Raw genomic sequence first — 18,800 nt, forward strand, 5'->3', positions numbered from 1 at the left:
AAGTATACTATAAAGGAAACCTTTTTGACTATTTCCCTAAAATAAATGAAATAAAAATGTACTTTTAGTGATCTCTATGTATTCTGGTTGATGTACTTAAGTATGCTTTGTCGTCAACATCAGACAATATTATCCACAAATTCATGTGTCCTCTGGACACCATTGAAATATCAAGAAAATAGTCTGCTGCTCTGAAAAAAATGTGTTTGGGTTCATTTTAGCTTTAAAAAGGTGCATTTATCTCATTCCCACCAAAAGTTTGGCTAAGAAACTAACAATATCTGTAATGAGCATGATGCGCTGCCGTTTCGCTTCTTTAATAGGAACATTCCCCCAGTGGTTTCCGTTAAATGCATAATCAGAAATTACATCTCGGCTCCTCAGAAAAGCTCCACATCATCCGCAGCTGCGAAGCCAGCAAGACTTGAGAGGATGATTACGATGTAAACAAATTGATCAAAATATACTGGATTTGATTGCGGCACAGAAAAAGAGAGAGAGGAGAAGAAAACAGGAGCTATTTCACAGGCGACACGTCCTCTCCTCGGTCGAGTTCCATTAATAAAAGATGCCTGGTGGGCCCTCTCTGGGAGGCGCATTTCATCTGTCCTATATAATCACATGTTCCCATCTCCCAATCCTACCCTGAGATAGCCTGTTACACAAGCTGCTGCACCAAAGGCCACTGTAACTCGCTGCTGCAGGCTAGATCACACTTTTCCATACGGGAGCAGATTTTTCAGCTCGAGATCACCCCCGTCAGCATGTTCTCTCAATCTCTGCTGTTGTTGTTTGGATTAAAGCTGTTCTTAGCGCTAGTGGACATTGTCATTGTGGGTCCCAGATTGAGGCCGGTTTATGCTGTTTTGGACTCCCAGCCACAGATTTGGGGATTGAACTTGCAGTTCTCAAAGATAGAGCCTACGCTTAGACAGTTACACCATCAGATCTCCTTTTTTATAACAAATGAACAAATATTCAGTTAATTCTAATAAATAAGAACAAATAATGGAGTCTGTAAACTTTGCTACAACAGGGTAACAAGGCACCTTTATGTATGGTGTATGGTGACCTTTAAGGCTGAAAGTTCAGCATCAGCTACAAAGCTCTTGCTAAATTAGCCTAGTTAGATGTAGTAGTCTTAGATGCTGTTGCTCAATAAAGCAACATGCCATTAGGCTGGCCATGACTGATGGTTTCATTTTGTACTGTTTATGATTTGTATTAATGATGTAGGCTTATAAACATTAGCAGTGTAGGCTTATGATTAGCAGTGCTGCTGATTATGTCCAAAAATGCCTGGCAAACAGGCAACTCATCACAGACCTGGATAAATATTCAGAAGTTCATATTATATAAAACTAATAGTTTATAAGATATTAAAGACTTTAGTTAATTATAAAAAAAAAAACTTGGGAGTTTTTATAATGAGATTGGTGTTGGAAAATATCTGAACCCATGGCTGGATTTGTTAGGGTGGTGGATCACTCTCACCCTAGCAGTGACAGTGACGTGTAAAATACTCCAGCAGCAGCGCTGTTTGTGATATGATCGTACCTGCACCACACATGCTACTATGTCAGTGTCACTGTTATGAGATGTCACCTGAGCCTCTGAAGCCAAAGACGCTTTTGGACCATACACACTCTGCACATGACTTTTTACACAGAACAAATAAATTACATAATTGACCACATTTAGCATGAGCACTAGGACTTATACACTAGGATGTATTTGAATGGATATACAGCTTTGTTGATTTTCTAGGTTAGTGCACATCCTCTGCTGAGACTTCCACACATTTTAATACACATTTACTGTTTATTTGCTGAACACAATACATTGGGAGCATATCATGCAAAAGTTACAGCACATTTTCCATTTTTCTTTCCAATATGTTAAACTCATATTAGACGCCATACGTAGAAATTGTGCACTACGGCTTGCATGAAAAGTACCACATTCAAGTTTGTTCCCTGTAGAGGATGTGTTAACTTGTTTTCACCTAGAAAATCAACAAAACAGCAAAATATATTTTCTCCCAGCATGTGCAACAATATTGTTGTATTGTATAGCCCAGAAAATGCACATAAACTGTTCTTGGTGGTCCAGTTCTCCCCAGAGTCTGGCATTTCGGTGCTGAAATAGAATCATTAAGAAAAACAATAAAAAAATAATACAGTAAAATTCTGACGTTGCCATCTGGCTCAAGAACAATGGACGTTGTGTGTACTATCTGGCAGTAAGTCTCTCCTGACTGTGAGGAAGCTAATTAAACCATCTCGCTGCAAGGTGACCTTAGCAGACTGAAATTAAGGTAAACAAACCGGAACGGGGCCTTTATATCTAAAAGGATGTGGTTGGATGGATTTACGCATGGTAAACTTTTTCAGAAGGCCTGCACTTTTCACCTTGACCTTCTATCCTGTGCTGGCTGAATGATCTTTAAGATTAAGGTTAGTCTGTTCTCAGAGCCCAGGCCTGATGCGCTACAGAGCTTAGTGTTTGTTCTACACCTGATTCAGATTATGGAGGATGGAAAGCTTGTTATTAAGAGGCCTGTATTTTCAAATGATGCATAACCAAAGTTATCTCACAGCTGTGCTTTATTATTGTGTTAACATAGTTTACATGTGTGTACGGTTACAATTTGTGAACAGTTATAGCTCTCATGTTGCTTATGTCCTGAAATTGAAGTAGAGCCCACAAAGTTACATTCAATCAGTAAGGAGTTCTCTGCAAGGTTGCCTTATAATTCTGTGTATGATATGTTGCATATCCTATATATAACTTTAAGCAGTGACATGCATTAGGGAAGTAAAGAGGGAAGGAAAGACAGTAACACATTGGGCAAGGGTGTTAATTTACTTGATTTTGTCCATTTTAATGAAGATGTCATCAACTCAGCAAAGACTCTACTCCACGATTATGTTGGAGATGTTGCTTAGTGACTTTGATTTCCACAGTTACAGTGTTGATGCAGATCTACTTCCGATTGCTGTAGCTTTACCTCCAGTCTCTGATGCTTAAATTCCTATTATCACATGCTTAACTTGAAGGGCTTTTATTGTTTATTGCTGTTGTCTTTCATAGCCTATAATCTATTTGTTTTAAATAATATACAGTTTGAATGTTTGTAGTCATCTTCTTTGAATATTTTCAGACATATTTGCTAAACATAATGTCAGCTTAGCACTATCAGCTCAGGTTACTACAACATATGAGGACTGTTCAATATAGCCTGTAAAGCTCAATATAGCCTGTAATGCTCAACATAGCGTCTGTATTACAGAAAGTCCCGCCCTTCAACAAAAAGAGCCACCAGTCATGTTGGTAAAGGTGTAAGCGGGAAAAGCTTCCCCTGTTTTGAAGTTATGTGCATGTGTAGAAGCAATAACAACCTGAAAAACACATTTTTGGCATTATTTGAGCCAAACGCTACACTGTCAAAAATAAAGGTACTATACATGTACATTTTTTGTTCAACGTAAAACAATGTAAATATGCCCTCCAAGGTTCAATGGTGGTTCTAAGTTCCAGCTGTGTACCTTAAATAAGTTTTTCCCAGTGGAAAAGTACGTATTTATACTTTTTCATAACCAAATGTTTTAAAACAGAACAATAAAATAAAAAGCCTGGAGATGAGACAGGGTGTGAGGAGTCAATACAAATTAGGAAATATAATTTCAATGGATTATGGTACAATTATGTTCCGTGACTAAAGTCACTGAGATGTACCCTTGAGGGTACCACCCCAGTGACAAGAGGGGATGCTCCAGTGACAGTTTTAGACATTGTTTTGTGAGAGTGTACAAACTGAAGGGTATGTATTCAGTATCTTTATTTAGGGAACATAACTGTACTCTATTCTAGTGCAGTTATATTTTGCATTGATTTTTATAAGTTGCAACGATACATAAATTTGATTAGATGTATTGGCATGCTGAGTGGACCACAGTTGTGCTGTGGCAACAGTGTGCAGCATGAGGCAGTGAGTGGGACAGGGGTCTGGGGGTCGGAGGGGGGGTTCTTTGAGCTTTCAGTGAGCAGTTTGTTATTTTTGGCCCTCAGTCCTGAGCACACCTGGCTAACGGTATGCTGCCTCCGTCTGTGCTCATGTGCATGATAAAGAAGACACGGATCATTTACTGCCTCTAGGGCTGTCACACACTGATACACACACTGATACACCGCTCACACACATTTCTACATCTACATACAGTACTGTCAAAATAGCCATTATGTACGTAAGTTGTAAGTTATTAAATTTTCTTTTTCAGAAGGGGATTAGATACAAGATAATCCACTTGCATAAGGAAGGAGAAAGTCAAAGAAAAATGAATGAAAAAGGGGAAAAAATGAAAACTGTGTTTATGATTATGAATGTGTTTGGGATTACTTGGATTGTAAAAATGCAACAAAAATGCAAATCATACTTCTAAGACTGAACTTTGGAGGTGTAGAAAAACATCCTTGTGGATTTCATTGGAAAACTGAAAGCAAGTCTCTTGAAAAGCATGGAAGCTGTAATAAAGGGAAAGAGTGGACACAGTAGGTGCTGATAAATTATATATTTAGTTGTTGAGGCGTCTGTGTAATTTTCTTTTAAATACCTGTTTTTTTTTCCCGGCACTGAAAATATATATATATATAAGAATAACTTGTACTTAATAGCTGTTTTTGGAAATTAATTTAATGAAAGGTGGTCTCTACTCTTGGAGTCTTTGGCACAGTACGACACAGACACGCACATATAACACACACACACACACAAACTTACTTAGAGTTTACTCACTTACTCAAATTTGAGCTCTGGTGTGTGTGTGTGTGGATGAGGAGTGTGTGTGTGTTGTGTGTACCTCTCTTTCACACTCTCTCAGACACATACAAACACACATTTATTCGGCAGCTCATTCCAGATTCTCCTCATCAGTGTTGATTTGGCTGTGTTATAGTGCACTTCAGCAGATTACTGCAATCACAGTTAGATGTAGTTTTACAATCAGACACAATTCATGATTCTCTCAGATAATGAGGGTCCTCTGAACGTCTGAAATGTTTCTCTGCTGTACTGTCCTACTCACAGAGCTAAAAGAAATTTTGCTCTGAATCTATTGTTTAGTTTAAGATACTCTATAGGACAAAATATAAAGCAACATTAAATCTTTAAAGTTTCAGAAAAGTTGGATACAAAGATGTTGCCAAAGAAGTGATGATGATGTGAGAATCAATATATTATTAGTAAAATAGTGTGCCTCTGACTGAATGTAGCAAAATATATACACACACAGAAATACAATACTGTATACTGTGTAGGACTGTGGCGTATTATTCAAAACCATTTATTTCAGTGTGTTTGTACTTCTATAAGGACCATATAGCATCAGAAAAAAATTAAAGTAAATATTAATTAATGGTTCTGATTGTTTCACTGTACGTTTGAGGTAATTAAATCCTTTTTGTCATGTAGCCCTAAACGATATATTTATTACAAACACGTATCATATGACGATAAAAATATGATTTATAATGCAGCACTAGTTTTCAGTGATGTGCTTGTTTGTATGTATGGGTGAAGTCATTACTCTCTTTTGATTAGAGCCTTTACACTTTTCTTACATTTTTTACAACCGCTGACTTAACACACCTAATTCAGGAGCCTTCAGGAGCATCTCAGTGTGATTACAGGTGCAATGAAACTCTGCAGAAGAGCAAAAGTAATGAGGAATCAGTCAGTTGCACTCTATTGCTGTTGTCATTTAGGCTGAATCTCGAATGGCTCCTTACTCCTCATATACTGCACTGTATGAGTCATGAAACATGGCTTCTACTCCCAAATAGTGCAAAGTATGTCCAGTAGAGGTGGATGTTAAACTCAGCAAAAGCAGAAAAATGTCATATTGAAGTTTGGTTTCTGCAGTGAATCTGTTAACTTATTTTCACTTTGGTTAAGAGTGGTTCACCACCCAAAAATATCCTGCCAGAAGTGGCTCAGAAACTGAGAGCATCAGTGTTCTAGAAACTCAATACATTTCCATTCATGGTACATTCATGTTAATGAAGAGCAATGGCTAACACAATATATGCATCAACAGTTAGGGCTCTAAGGCAAGACACGTGTTTCTAATAAAGTGGGCAGTAAATGTACACAAGTGTACAAGCCCCAGAAACACACACTACAATGCCACCTCTGTATCAGTGTCACTGTTCTTTTGAGAACAGTCCATCACCCAAATAATATCTGGTGAGCGGGGGTCCTGTGGTGGTTCTTTTCCAGTGATGAGTGGGGCTGAATGGGGGCTGATAAATTGTGCAGCAGAAATTTGGCTACAAACCTACGAAGTTCACATATTTGGTAGGTGTTTCTGATAAAATAGCCAACAGAAGTAAGTATAAGGTTAGTGTTTAAAGTGGCCACTAGTAAAAGTAATACAAATTTCATGCTTATGTTGGCGATGTTCAAGTTGCTTCCAAGCATTCGTCCTGTAGTGTATTTGTTGAACTGTAGTAAATTACTGTTCTCAAGCAACTGTGGGTCTCTTTATAAGAGCAATTGAGCTGTGTTAGGTTACACGCTCCCGCTATCAGTGCTGAGGAAGCAGCTGCCTCTCTTTGGATCAGATAAAGAAAGAGGCAAGGATGAAAAGATAAAAACACTCTTCTATTCACTTAGCACCTTTTGGTAAAAAGGGGTTTTTGTATAACGCAGGGTGCTATCATTTCAGGCTTCTGTTCTCATCTCTTTTCTCTTATATGTTACAGCTTACATTCATCACAGTTTAAAGCAGGTGGCACCATTCTTGCACAGATAAATGAAAATCTAACGCTGCTGGCAGTATTTATTACACTTGCTCTATATCTCTTTTTCTCTCTCTCTCCCTCACTCTCTCACTCAGATGAGTTTCGTTATTTAATTCATTTCAGCATGCTTGATTGGCATGACAAACTGTGGTACATTTGCATCACCAAAGCTTGACTAACAAAGTTTGAGAATATGAAAGAATAATTGAACAAGAATTTGCACAAGAAATCAAATAAGGGAAGTTTGGACTAAGTGTAAAAATGAGAATTGTTAAGGCTGTACATTAAGCACTGTAATATCGCAGTCAGAAGATGAAGAAAGAAAAAAGGAAAAAAGGATGGTGTGAAATGAACAAATATGAATTCATGTATGTAGACCTAATTTTTCATGTGTGATATGGTCACTGAATGTCCCTATTATGATGGCAGAGAAGGGTGTGTTTCTGTATTATTCCTTATTAGCAGAGGTGGGTAGAGTAGGCTAAACCCATAAAAGTATTGTTACTTTGGTGAAGTAATGACTGAAGTACAGTAGAAGTACTTGAACAGAAGTACAAGAACATATAATGTCAATGATGTGAAGCACTGCTCTTTTGAAGCATCAGAAACTATTTGCCTGGCACCCCCTAGAGAAGAAATTTCAACCTACTAAACATGAGTGAGTGAGTGAGTACCAAGAGGTGCTTCACATCTTATGTTATAAACTTTATTGATCCTACATGGGAGATTTGTCATTTCACTGCCTGACTATGCCCAGTCTGAGAGCTGCACAGCATCGCTGGCAGAGCAGGGTGAAGGGCCGTATCCAAGAGCACAACAAAGCATACACAGTGAGTCCTCGTATTTGAACCCATGACCTTCCGGTTGCAGGCATATCTCTCCCCTGGGCTTGTACATAAGTACTGAGCAGAACTTCAATAGAACTCCAGCGTCTATCAGCATGAGAACTAAAGTTGAGTGTTATTCTTCTCTTTTAGGGAAACTTTTGATCTAAAAGAAATAATAAAACTTCAAAAGTAAGAGGTGTGATGAGTCACATCAGATGCTGTCATCAATGTGACATTATGAAATTAAACACAAATAAAGGTTAATAACTAAATGTGAAGAATGTAAAAAGTAGATTAATTTCCTCTAAAATATTCATGTGTAAGTAAAAGTTCCTCAAAATTGTGCTTTAGTGCATGTGTAGTATATTTATATGTATACGTATATGTATATGTAAGTAATTATGACTAGTTAGTTACTACTCACATCTGCTTATTAGTGAGGCATTGGAATTGGGCTGTCATGATTACTCAATTAAAACAGATGGCTTGGTTTAAAAAATCTAATTATTAAACTTTACATTCTTGATGAATCAGCTTATTGATTAGATTTTTGCTGTGTAATGATAGGTGTGGCCATGAGACGTTCATGAAATGACTGTCTCAGCATTAAAGAATTCTCCCTTTTTTTATTTTAGCATTAAAATTACTTAAAAAGCATTAAATTGACTGATACCTGCAGATGTCCTAATACTATATTATATGTATTTTGGAGTCTTAGAAAGGATCTGCGTATTATGTTATTGTTTTCATAAGCCTATTTATATTGCATAAACAAAACAATTACTTGTCCAGTATAATCGTTCTCGATTACTAATCTAATCGATAGTGACAGCCCTAATCAAAATGAATGTTTTTGGGTGAAACCAAAATTCAGAACACATTAGGTCAAAAGCTAAACCCAAATAGAAAGTGCACACTTTTTTCAATGCATAAATATTGTTTTGCTCATTATTTAGTTAAAAACTACAAGGCAGTGAAAAAATTTTCTGTCAATAGAACAGTTTAAATTACCAAAAACAGAAGTGACTTTCAAACTCACATAATCAAGTAATTCGTATTCTTGTCTTGTATTTTTGTGCTTTGATGTAAGTCTGTGTATCCTTAAAAAGTAAAACCAGTATAACTTTTTCAGTCAAAATTTTATGCTTTTTTACACTTTCTGAAAACTGTGTGACTGTGTGATCATTGCTAAATTTGCCCTTTCTCTCTCTGTCTCTATATCTCTCTGTGTCTCTGTCTCTCTCTCTCTCTCTCTCTCAGACTGTCAGCCAGGTTGTCAGCGGTGTACAGCAGATCTGCAGCTTGGCTCGGGGACGGTGTGTCTGTGGTGTAAGGGGTCCCGTATGCTGCTGCTGGGGGACCACTGTGTTGAACATTGCCCATCTGGACACTACAGATACCATGGAGCCTGCAAAAGTGAGTCCAGAGAAAGAGAGAGAAAGAGAGAGCTTATAACTCTATATTTATCCACACACTGTGAAACAGCATCAGTGTTCTAGACATTCAATACATTTCCATTCAACATCAATGGATTTAGAGCCATCATTAGAAGTGTCCTTGGCACCGGCCCTCATTTTCTGTTGTTTTTTCCTGTTTTATTCTCTACATTTCGACCCTGTCTACCCACACAGCCTGTAATGTAGTGCACAGCTCTATTAGTTGGAGGCTCTGATTTCATGTACTGGATGCAATTATCTCTGGATGTCTGTGCATTAGCCTGACTCTGACTGTGTGGAGGATGCTGTATTTATTTTTATTAGCCAGCATGATGTAGAGCCTCACTTTAATGCCGCATCTGTACGCTGATGCTATATAAAATATTATGATGGGTTTTTATAGCACAGCTATCAGACTATGCAGAGTACGAGTGTGTAAATCTGTATGAGTGCATTTTAGAATTTCAGAGCAACATGAATGAAAAGCCTTTTTATTGTGTCTAGCTGTTCCAAAGGGTTTGAGGTTTTTTATAGTTGGTTATTTTTAGGTTTTTCTATGCCTTTGGTAATTTCTTTGATGAAATCTCAGAGATATCAGTTGTCAAATTGAATTACAGTCTAAGCCTTGAAAATGCCAAAGATGTTATCTTAACCAATGGCCACTTTATGACTAACCCCTCTTATGTAGCTCCACATTGCTGGTGTACAGTTACAGACTGTAGCTCATCTACTGATGCACAGTTTGTGTTAGTCGTCCTCTAGTCGTTCATCATTGGTCAATTTCCAGTGGACCAATCTCAACCTAGCAATGACATTGATATACTGGACATATCATGTGGGTAGAAAGTGGTCAGGAACACCTTTCATACACTGTGGTCATTCGAAGTGCTTTACAAATGAGAAAATACAAAGATCATTCAAATCAGAGTTTAGGGTTTCTAATGAAGTATATAATGAAATATATACATTGTATAAAGAGCAACATCATTGTTGCTCACAGTCATTTGTTATGATCATCAAAATTGGTTTAAATCTTCCAGACAATTAATTCAGTCAAGCCAAAGGAAACATGCAGAGATCAGGAGTCATGAAAAACAAAACCTACACTCTGTTAATAATATGTATTCATTGTCCTGTGGAGCACTACATCTTTATGCCTACATTTCCCAGAATGCCACAGTTCCTGTGCAGACTGCAGTGGGGAGGGGCCTCAAGCTTGTACTTCATGTTTGACCCCTGCTGTGCTCTCCCCGTCCGGCATGTGCACCACCCGATGCCCCATAGGCTACTATGCTGATGAAAGCCGTGTGTGTAAAAGTAAGTACTCCAGTACAGTATACAATAAACAGTTTACAGTATCCTATTTCAGTGGTCCTGGAGCCTACCTGTTCTGCATATTTTGGTGTTTTATCGCTCCTGCTCCAACTCATCAGCTAGTTAACAGGCCCTCCTGAGTTGAAGTGGATGTGTTATGTTGCATCCAGGCACTTATCAGAAGGTTGTGCATACCAAGCAGTAGTCTAGTAAATACAGCTTGGGTGCTTGTTGAAAAATAAGCCCACCCCATGGAAATACTGAGGTACCAGAGAATACAGATCTTGCTTGCATCTTTGAGAGATGGGAGAAAATCAAGCTCCTCTTCTGCTTTAGACCTGAAAAAAGTCTGTGTGTTTCTGTCCATCCCGCCACTGTGAGAAAACAACTCAGTGCTAAGGGTCTAAAAGGACATGTAGCACTAGAACTAGAACTGAAATTTGCACTAGAACACCAAAACTGGACATCTGAGTCATGGAGTAAGGTTTTATAGACTGAAGAGTCTAAATTTGAGATTGCTGCAAATAACAAAAGGTAGTATGTACACCAGCAAAGCAATGAAAGACTCTTTGAACCATGTCTACAGCCATCAGTTAAGCGTGGTGGACATCAGTGCACGTTTAGGAATGTATAACAACATCTGGAGTTGGTGATTTTGATGGTGTCATGAATGCTGATAAGTACAAACTAATTTTAATACATCATGCAGTACCTTCTGGAAAACCTTTGATTTGGAGAAAATGAATTCTACAACAAGATAACAACCTAAGCCCACTGTTCAGGAAGTCAAGATGTCAACCAAAGAACCTGCTGGTGTTCAGGGAACAATGGACTGTCCATGCTAGAGTCCAGACCTCAAAACCACTGAATGTGTTTGGGTAGTCCATGACCAGAATTTTGCTACTGTATTTTTTGTTTAGAACTTAACTGAGTTAAATCTCACCATCATCCTATGAATGTATGTTTTTCATAATCAATTACATTTTGATCTAAAAGCGTATGTTCACAGCAGGATAATTCACCCCACTGCTATGTATGTGCGCTTTACAGAGTGTGACCAACAGTGCCTGAGCTGTGAGATGGCCGGAGTGTGTATGTCCTGCAGAGACCCGGCGAAGGTGCTGCTGTTCGGCGAGTGTCAGTACGAGAGTTGCGCCCAGCAATACTACCTCAACACCACCACACGCACCTGCAGAGGTGAGCTCACTGACTTTGACGTCCAGTTTAACTATATACTTTGTCAGATCCAGGTATGATATCAAAGCCAACAAAGAGGTACAGAGGTTTGGTCACAGTTCAGAAGGCATACAGTAGCCAAGGATGCTTTTGGAGGGGCTGGGGGGGGTGTACCTAATTGTAACCAAATGGGCCAGCTAGGAAGTGTTATTTCCCAGAGAAATCACTATAGACCTATGAAGTCAGGAAATAAAGGCAAAAGATGCAAGAACTAAGTGCCTTTGGGTTTAACCAATATTGTGAGAATCCAAAACAGGTTACGTTTATAACATCTCTATTTTTATTTTTTGACCATTCAGAAATCTGGCTTCCATGTGACAAGGCTTAGGTCTCTCCAGGCCCCCTCCTTAGCTGAAGGTCACTAAATGAAAAGTACTTGTTGGGGACATATTCAAAAATATTTTTGTAATGTACAGATGTAAGTGTTTATTTACTTAGTTTAACATATTGGAAACACGTCTTTTGCACAGGCCTACATTTTATGTTTTTCCCCATAATATGTTAAATTTAACACATTAACTATTATATACTGTGCATTAACGTGCAAAAGTGTGTTCTCTGTAGAGCATGTTATATTATTTTCACACAGAAAACCAACTAAACTTGTCATTTAACTAGGGGTGCCCAAACTTTTGCATATGACTGTAACACTGGAAATAAAATCATACACATAGATCAACTTCACTGTTTTTATTTGCCTTATGATCAAGCTTTTCAAGCATTGAAACAAAAAACCTTTATATCAGAATGTCTTTAATATCATGAGAAACGTTTATTCAGTTTTGACTGGTAGCATATGTCTGCATGTGTGTGTGTGTATGTTTGAGTGTGTTTTTGTCTCTGTAGGAGAGAGTGGGTCTTATTAAACATAATCACTGTTTTTCGTTATCCTCCCTCCTGCCTCAGTTCCACAATCGACCTACAGCCATCGTCTAATGAAACCTCCCTTCCACAATGCTCCATTATACCACAATAGTCCATTACACCCAGTGCTGTCACTGTTTTTTACTGAAAAGTAAGCTGCGCATTAGGGTGCCGTTTGATCGAGGAATGGCTGTGTGTGTGTAATGAGCGAAGCTGAAGTCAGCTCTTTCATTACTGGATATCACAAACTCTTTTAGAGGAAGTTATTGTTTGCATTTCTTAGTGAATACTTTCCGATCAAGGCCTTTTAAGTCGGAGAGAGAGTGCTTTAATGAGATTTACTTCTGTCTGCCTCGCCCGATTCAAAGCGCTCTGGCTCCAGTGCCGCTTATTAGCAAGAAAGAGGAGAGAAAAGATTAAGGGGAAAGAAAAAATGAGGAATTTTCTGTTCTAAGAGAAGGGAAGGAGTGAGTGTAGGAGAGAGATAGAGTGCAAAATGATGAGAAAGGGAAGGTTAAAGGAATAGTTGCACCCCCTTATCCAAATGTAGTCGAGCAGCCAGGACGTTTGGTTTTTGAAGTTTTCTTCTTTAGTTTTGTACAGGAGCAAAGAAGCTAATGTAGCTAGCAAGTCATGTCAGTAATTAACATCATGGCTAAATCCTCACTCAGTTGAGTAGCTAAAGCCAGTAGTGACTGTCTGTGCATCTGTCCAATTTTATAGATAGCAAGTGTGAGATGATTCAGGCTTGAAGGTATCATGGTCACTGGGATCAGGTTGTGATGTTATACAGGTATGAATAAGGTCGAATTCACTGTAGATATTACCTCGCTGTCTGTTACCTTGAGCTTCCACTTGTGAGGAACCAGAACACTTCTTGCAAGCTGAAAAGATAAATGAAAAGCTCTTTACGTACACATCCAAGAGATATTATCAAGAGCTATTTACACAGAATAGATGTAATCTTTGTTAGATATAGTCAATCTAATTTACCTTCCGTGCCAAGATTACAAATAAAGGAAGCCTCAGAGGACATAAAGTCAGTAGAAGCCAAATCTAATGCAGTCTACTCTAGATGTGTGTAAATATTTGATTCTATTTCAGTACAAAAAAAACCCAGATTAGATCTGATAGCACAGCATTTACTGTCCACTTTATTACCCTGTAATTAGAGTCTCCAAGCACTTTAAAAGCTCCACCTATCAGAAGTCTGAGAACACAGTGAGCACCTGGGATTTTCTTCATTTAAACCTGGAAATAAACAACAGAAGGTTTTTAGAATTTTGAAAATGTTTAAACAAAGACATTATATAAAGCAAAATGAAGAACAACTTTTCAAGATTCTGCACTATTTCCAGGTCACTATTCAAATTGAAGCAAATTTGTGACATTGACCATGTTAAGGCCTTTGTATAAAAAGGTCAGAGTGTTTTTTGTCACTTATCTCTTCCATCCAAGCTCGTGGTCAGATGACTCTCAGGTGGATCTGCCCTACTCACCAGAGGCTTTTGCATAAACTTGTGGAGTCTAGTGCTCACTGTCACTAAATTAAAAGAGGGACATTCAGTTTCATTACTTAGAAATGAAACTGAAACTCATGTAAAAAATGTCAAAGATTAAACTTTTCACTCAAATTGTTATGCTGATGATATCATTTATAATGAAAAATGCTGTGTTAACCTCTTAAATGACTGGGACCCACCAGCGGGACCAAAGTGTTACTACACACTCCTATAACTTAAGAATAACCAGTTTGCATTGTAGTCCATGTAGTGAATGAAGCCTTAGTGTGTGATAAGTCTAAGGAGTGAGCATTTTCACAAGTGGTCTCAGATTCTTGGACCCCACTCTAGGTATACAGTTACAGACTGTAGCCAATCTGTTGCCTTGCTCGTTTTGTCAACCATCATTGGTCAGTTTCTGACCATAGGGCCACTGCTGGCCAGACATTTTTTGAGTGGTGGGCCATTCTCAGCACAGCGGGGACACTGAAGTGGTAATTGTATGGTAGAGTGTTATCAGGCACAGTGTTGTTGCTGGAGTTTTTGCACACTTTTCATTGTCACTGATAGGTTGAGAGGTCCACTACCCAAAAACCTTAACCAGCAGCAGCTCCGTGGTCATAAACTGACCAATGATGAAGGACTACAGGATGATTAACACAAATTCTTCATCAGCAGATGAGCTACAGTCTCTCACTTTACCCCAGCAAGGTGGAGCTGCTAGCTAGGAGTTTCAGATAAAGTGATTGGAGAGTGTATACAGAAATAAGGGTCAATAGGTGTAATGAGAAACTGGGAGAGAGAGCGCACACTGAGCGTTTGGTCTGTTAGCATGAGCCCTGCCAGTATTTAGGATTAGATTGTTTACCCCTGCAGGAGGGTGAGAGAAGGTTGCTGGATGCTGTAATTGTTAATATAGTTGTTTTTGTTTGTTTGTTGAGTTATTTCATCTGTCTGGCCCAAATGTTAAAGGTTTCACTGTCTGGATAGCTGCAGAAAAGATTAGTTGTGGAGTTGAGGCAAAGTAGGTGCGATAGATGTCAGAATGCTTTAATTTTTCACCAAGCAAAACTTGCCTGAAAGCTTCAAACAGCATGTTTGCAAAGCTACCTACCAATCCAATATTTTTTTATATACATCAATAAAACAGGCCTGCTGTGAGAAAAAAATGAAGATGGAAATCAATTCTGGAATCCGTTCAGAGCAAAGGAATCTGAGGCAGCCAATCTGAGAAAAAGGAAAGTTTGTTCAGATATTAATAGCACAGGAAGAAATCTATTCCGAATAACATACTGACCGTTGCTTTAAAAAGGATATAGAAATGACCTGTGATGACAATCTGACCTTCACACAGTTGAGAAGCAGAGTGTATCTGTTTATACTGCAGTGGAGGGAGGGATGGTTTAATAGGAAGGAATCCTCACTCTTATAGGCATTTGCTGCCTCAAAACATTATATCACAGGATGCAATTGAATCTTTTGATGCCTAAAATATAACACTAAGCTAAACTAAACCATCACATAAATGTTGCATGAAGGAAAATACATTTGCATGCATTTTTTGGAGCAATATATATCTACAGGATAACATATGAAATGGGTTGTATTACAGAGTGTGTATAAAGCATAAACTTTGTAGAAGTAGTAAGAGTTTATTTCATTTCCAGTCAAAATAAAAAACAGAAAACATATATATAGCAGTAAATTGCACATAAACCTGTTCTCAAAAAAAGAAATCTATTCTCAAAAGAGTAATTGGCATTATATTCCCGTTTATAGAGACACTAACATCCACACAAGCAACTACCCAGACATACCATAGCTGCCCTGCAAATTTCTTTCAACACTTTATTGTAGGATACTGTTCATAAGACTAAATGACACCTACATAAGCTTGTCATGACAACTGACATAACCCTGCATAAATGTTTATAAATGTTTATTCCAATAGACATCATCTGTCATAAAGGGTACTTTAGTTAACTTTGATCAAAATTGCCAAATGTAACCTTTACAGTGAATGACGCCTGTTGAAATAAGCATTCATAAACATTTATGCAGGGTGTCATGTGGCCTTATGAACAGTACCCTACAGTAAAGTGTTACCCAAATTCCTTCCCCATGTGCAGCTAAGAAGGAGACATTTCTTAGAATAAGTACAAGATAATTCACTTACATAAAAAAAAGTCAAAGGAAAATGAGATAAAAAAAAAGGATTTCCAAAACTGGAATTTAAGAAATGACTAAAAATGCAGAGAAAATGGGGCTCCTAACAACCATGCAAGATCAGGTAGACCACCAAAACTGTCAGCATCAGAAAAACAGCACTTAAAGTTTTCGTCTTGGAGAAAGAGGAGAAAATTAAGCTCCACTCTTGATTGATATCTGAAAAAATCCACGTTTCTGTCCATCCTTCCAAGATAACTCAACGCTATGAGTTTGAAAGGATGTGTAGCTGTTAAGAAGCCATTGCTGAGAAAAGGAAATAGCCATGAAAATTTGCAGATCACACAAAGAAGCTGCTGGTGTTCTCAGAACAGTGAACTGACCACCCCATAATTGAATGTGTTTGGGGTTAATTTGATTGGGAGAAGCAAAAAATGCAACCAACGAACCAGACTGAACTTTAGAAGTGTTACAAGAAGTATTGGAAAAATGTGAAAGTCACTCAGAAAGAATGGAAGCTGTAGTAAAAATAAAGTGTGGACATTGAAATATTGAAAAATTGAAAAATTTAACATTGTATATATTGTAATTTGTTTCTCCCTTTCCCCCTGACACCCCCCCTCCCCCTCTCTCAGAGTGTGACTGGAGCTGTAACTCTTGCCGTGGTCCACTCCGCAGTGATTGCCTGCAGTGTATGGAGGGCCATGTTCTGCAGAATGGCGTGTGCGCACCGTCCTGCTCTCCTGGTTTCTACCGGGAAGGAGAGAGATGCCTCAGTGAGTGTCAATCATATTTAAATAAATAGTTTGAAAAAAAGTTTTGCACGAGAGTAATGTAGTTAATAAATAATAATAATAATAATAATAATAATAAATAATGAAAGCTCACATACACCACATAGAATCGTGCAAACGGCTCGCCCAACACTGTATGAAATGCTGTTATATATAAGACTGGACAAGCATGTTAGCTAAAAATAGTGAAAACAGTAGCAGCCATCTTTAAGCCTCAATGTTTTTATTTATTTTTTTCCTTTTTTATAGATACCAGTGCCATACAGTGTCAGAAACCACACAAGAAAGTCTGTTTATGATAACCTAACAATGCAACACAGTTTAAAGACAGTACATTCTACTGATTTGTGGCTATAATCTTCCATTGCTTGTTAGCTACTTGAGCCTCGTAGCTCCAGTGCAAAATCAAAGAAGCAAACTTCAGACATCAAACATGTCTTGGCTGATCTACTACATTTGGGGTTAGAGGAAAATTGTGTACATTAGACTGTTCCTTTAAAATCATTCTCAACTGATGCCTGTAATTATAAAAATAGAGGCTGTGTTGTCTGTACTTGTATACTCCAGCTGCAGTGACCTTACTTTGCCAGGTTTTAATGGTAATACAGCCACTTTATGCCAAATGCAGACTGGCAGACGAGCTAATGATGTTTATATAGTTAAGTCGGCTGTCTAGGCTGGTGGCGCACTCAGTACAGAGACAGTGAGGCTGAAAAACAGTGATAGAGGAATAAAGGCTAAGTGCTAAGGTTGTTGGCATAGGCCTCATGACTGGACAGTTATGTTTATGTTTGAATTATGCTTGAACAAATGCATTGATGTGACCTTAAACATTTATGTCTTTATGTCTTTTGGCTGGCATAGCGTACACTGTGCTGACACATGTAAATGAAGTGGTGTTCATTTTTTCCTGAATTTGATGAAGTGGATGTCATTCAAATGAGTTCATGGAAATTCCAAGATGTCATGTTCTATCACCTAAGAAGACTTAACCCCTGGGAGTCTGACGCAGTGAAAAGCCCCACCATACGTTTCATGTTGGTGTTGTTTACTTTTTCGTTGTCAAATTTCAGCCCAAAAACTGAAAGCAATGCTGATGTTAAAAAATGATTTACTGCTTTTACTGCTTGTTCATTTATTTATTTATTTCATACCAACCATAGCAAGACAATAGTATTGCTATACCTTAATATAACTGAACTTTCAAACATGAGCTGTGATGTAATGTCCTACAGTACTACCACTTGTATTGTACCTAACATAGTTGAGATTGTTCTAGAAGTGCGGCTGTTGAGCTGCACTGGTTAAACAGGCATGGGGGTGTGTGTCAAGGTTACAGTGCACATTTTTGCACGTCCTCAGATCACAGCATCAGGTTTCAGACATCAGACAATACAGCTTAGGTCTTGGGAAAAACACTGTCAGCTCTTGTACAGACAAGCTAAGCTGAGTGGCATTGGATGGTAAAGTTTGTGATATTCACAATTCCATTTTTTCTTATTAGAGTAACTGTCCGAAATAACAATGACAATATAGTACAGGTATAACTCTTATTGAACTGCACATTTATATGTTATTTGACATAGATTAAGCTTCAACTCCCATGCTTATCACTGTTTGCTCCCATGTCCATTTCAGACTTAGGAACCATCTCAAAATTACAGAAAGAGAAAGTGTTACTATTATTAGTAGTATAAGTAGTAGCAGTAATAGTAGGATTGGGAATACCATTGCCATGATAGGGTGTAGCTGGTCCGCAACAATGTTTAGGTAGGTGGCATGTGTCAAATTGATGTCCACATGAAGGCCTGGACCCAGAGTTCCCGAGCAGAACATTGCCCACACTCCCTTCATTCTAAT

General features: G+C 38.2%; 1 protein-coding gene across 1 annotated transcript in view; it reads left to right on the plus strand.

Annotated features, from left to right (window-relative positions):
• fras1 (Fraser extracellular matrix complex subunit 1) overlaps positions 1 to 18,800 on the plus strand; it is a 206,622-nt gene that overhangs the window by 120,807 nt on the left and 67,015 nt on the right. Inside the window, 4 exon segments of the mRNA XM_036598414.1 lie at positions 8,889 to 9,044; positions 10,235 to 10,381; positions 11,429 to 11,575; positions 16,782 to 16,922. Of these exon segments, the coding sequence (XP_036454307.1) occupies positions 8,889 to 9,044; positions 10,235 to 10,381; positions 11,429 to 11,575; positions 16,782 to 16,922 (591 nt within the window).

The sequence above is a fragment of the Colossoma macropomum genome, unplaced genomic scaffold (assembly GCF_904425465.1).
Source record: "Colossoma macropomum unplaced genomic scaffold, Colossoma_macropomum, whole genome shotgun sequence".
NCBI classification, from domain to species: domain Eukaryota; kingdom Metazoa; phylum Chordata; class Actinopteri; order Characiformes; family Serrasalmidae; genus Colossoma; species Colossoma macropomum.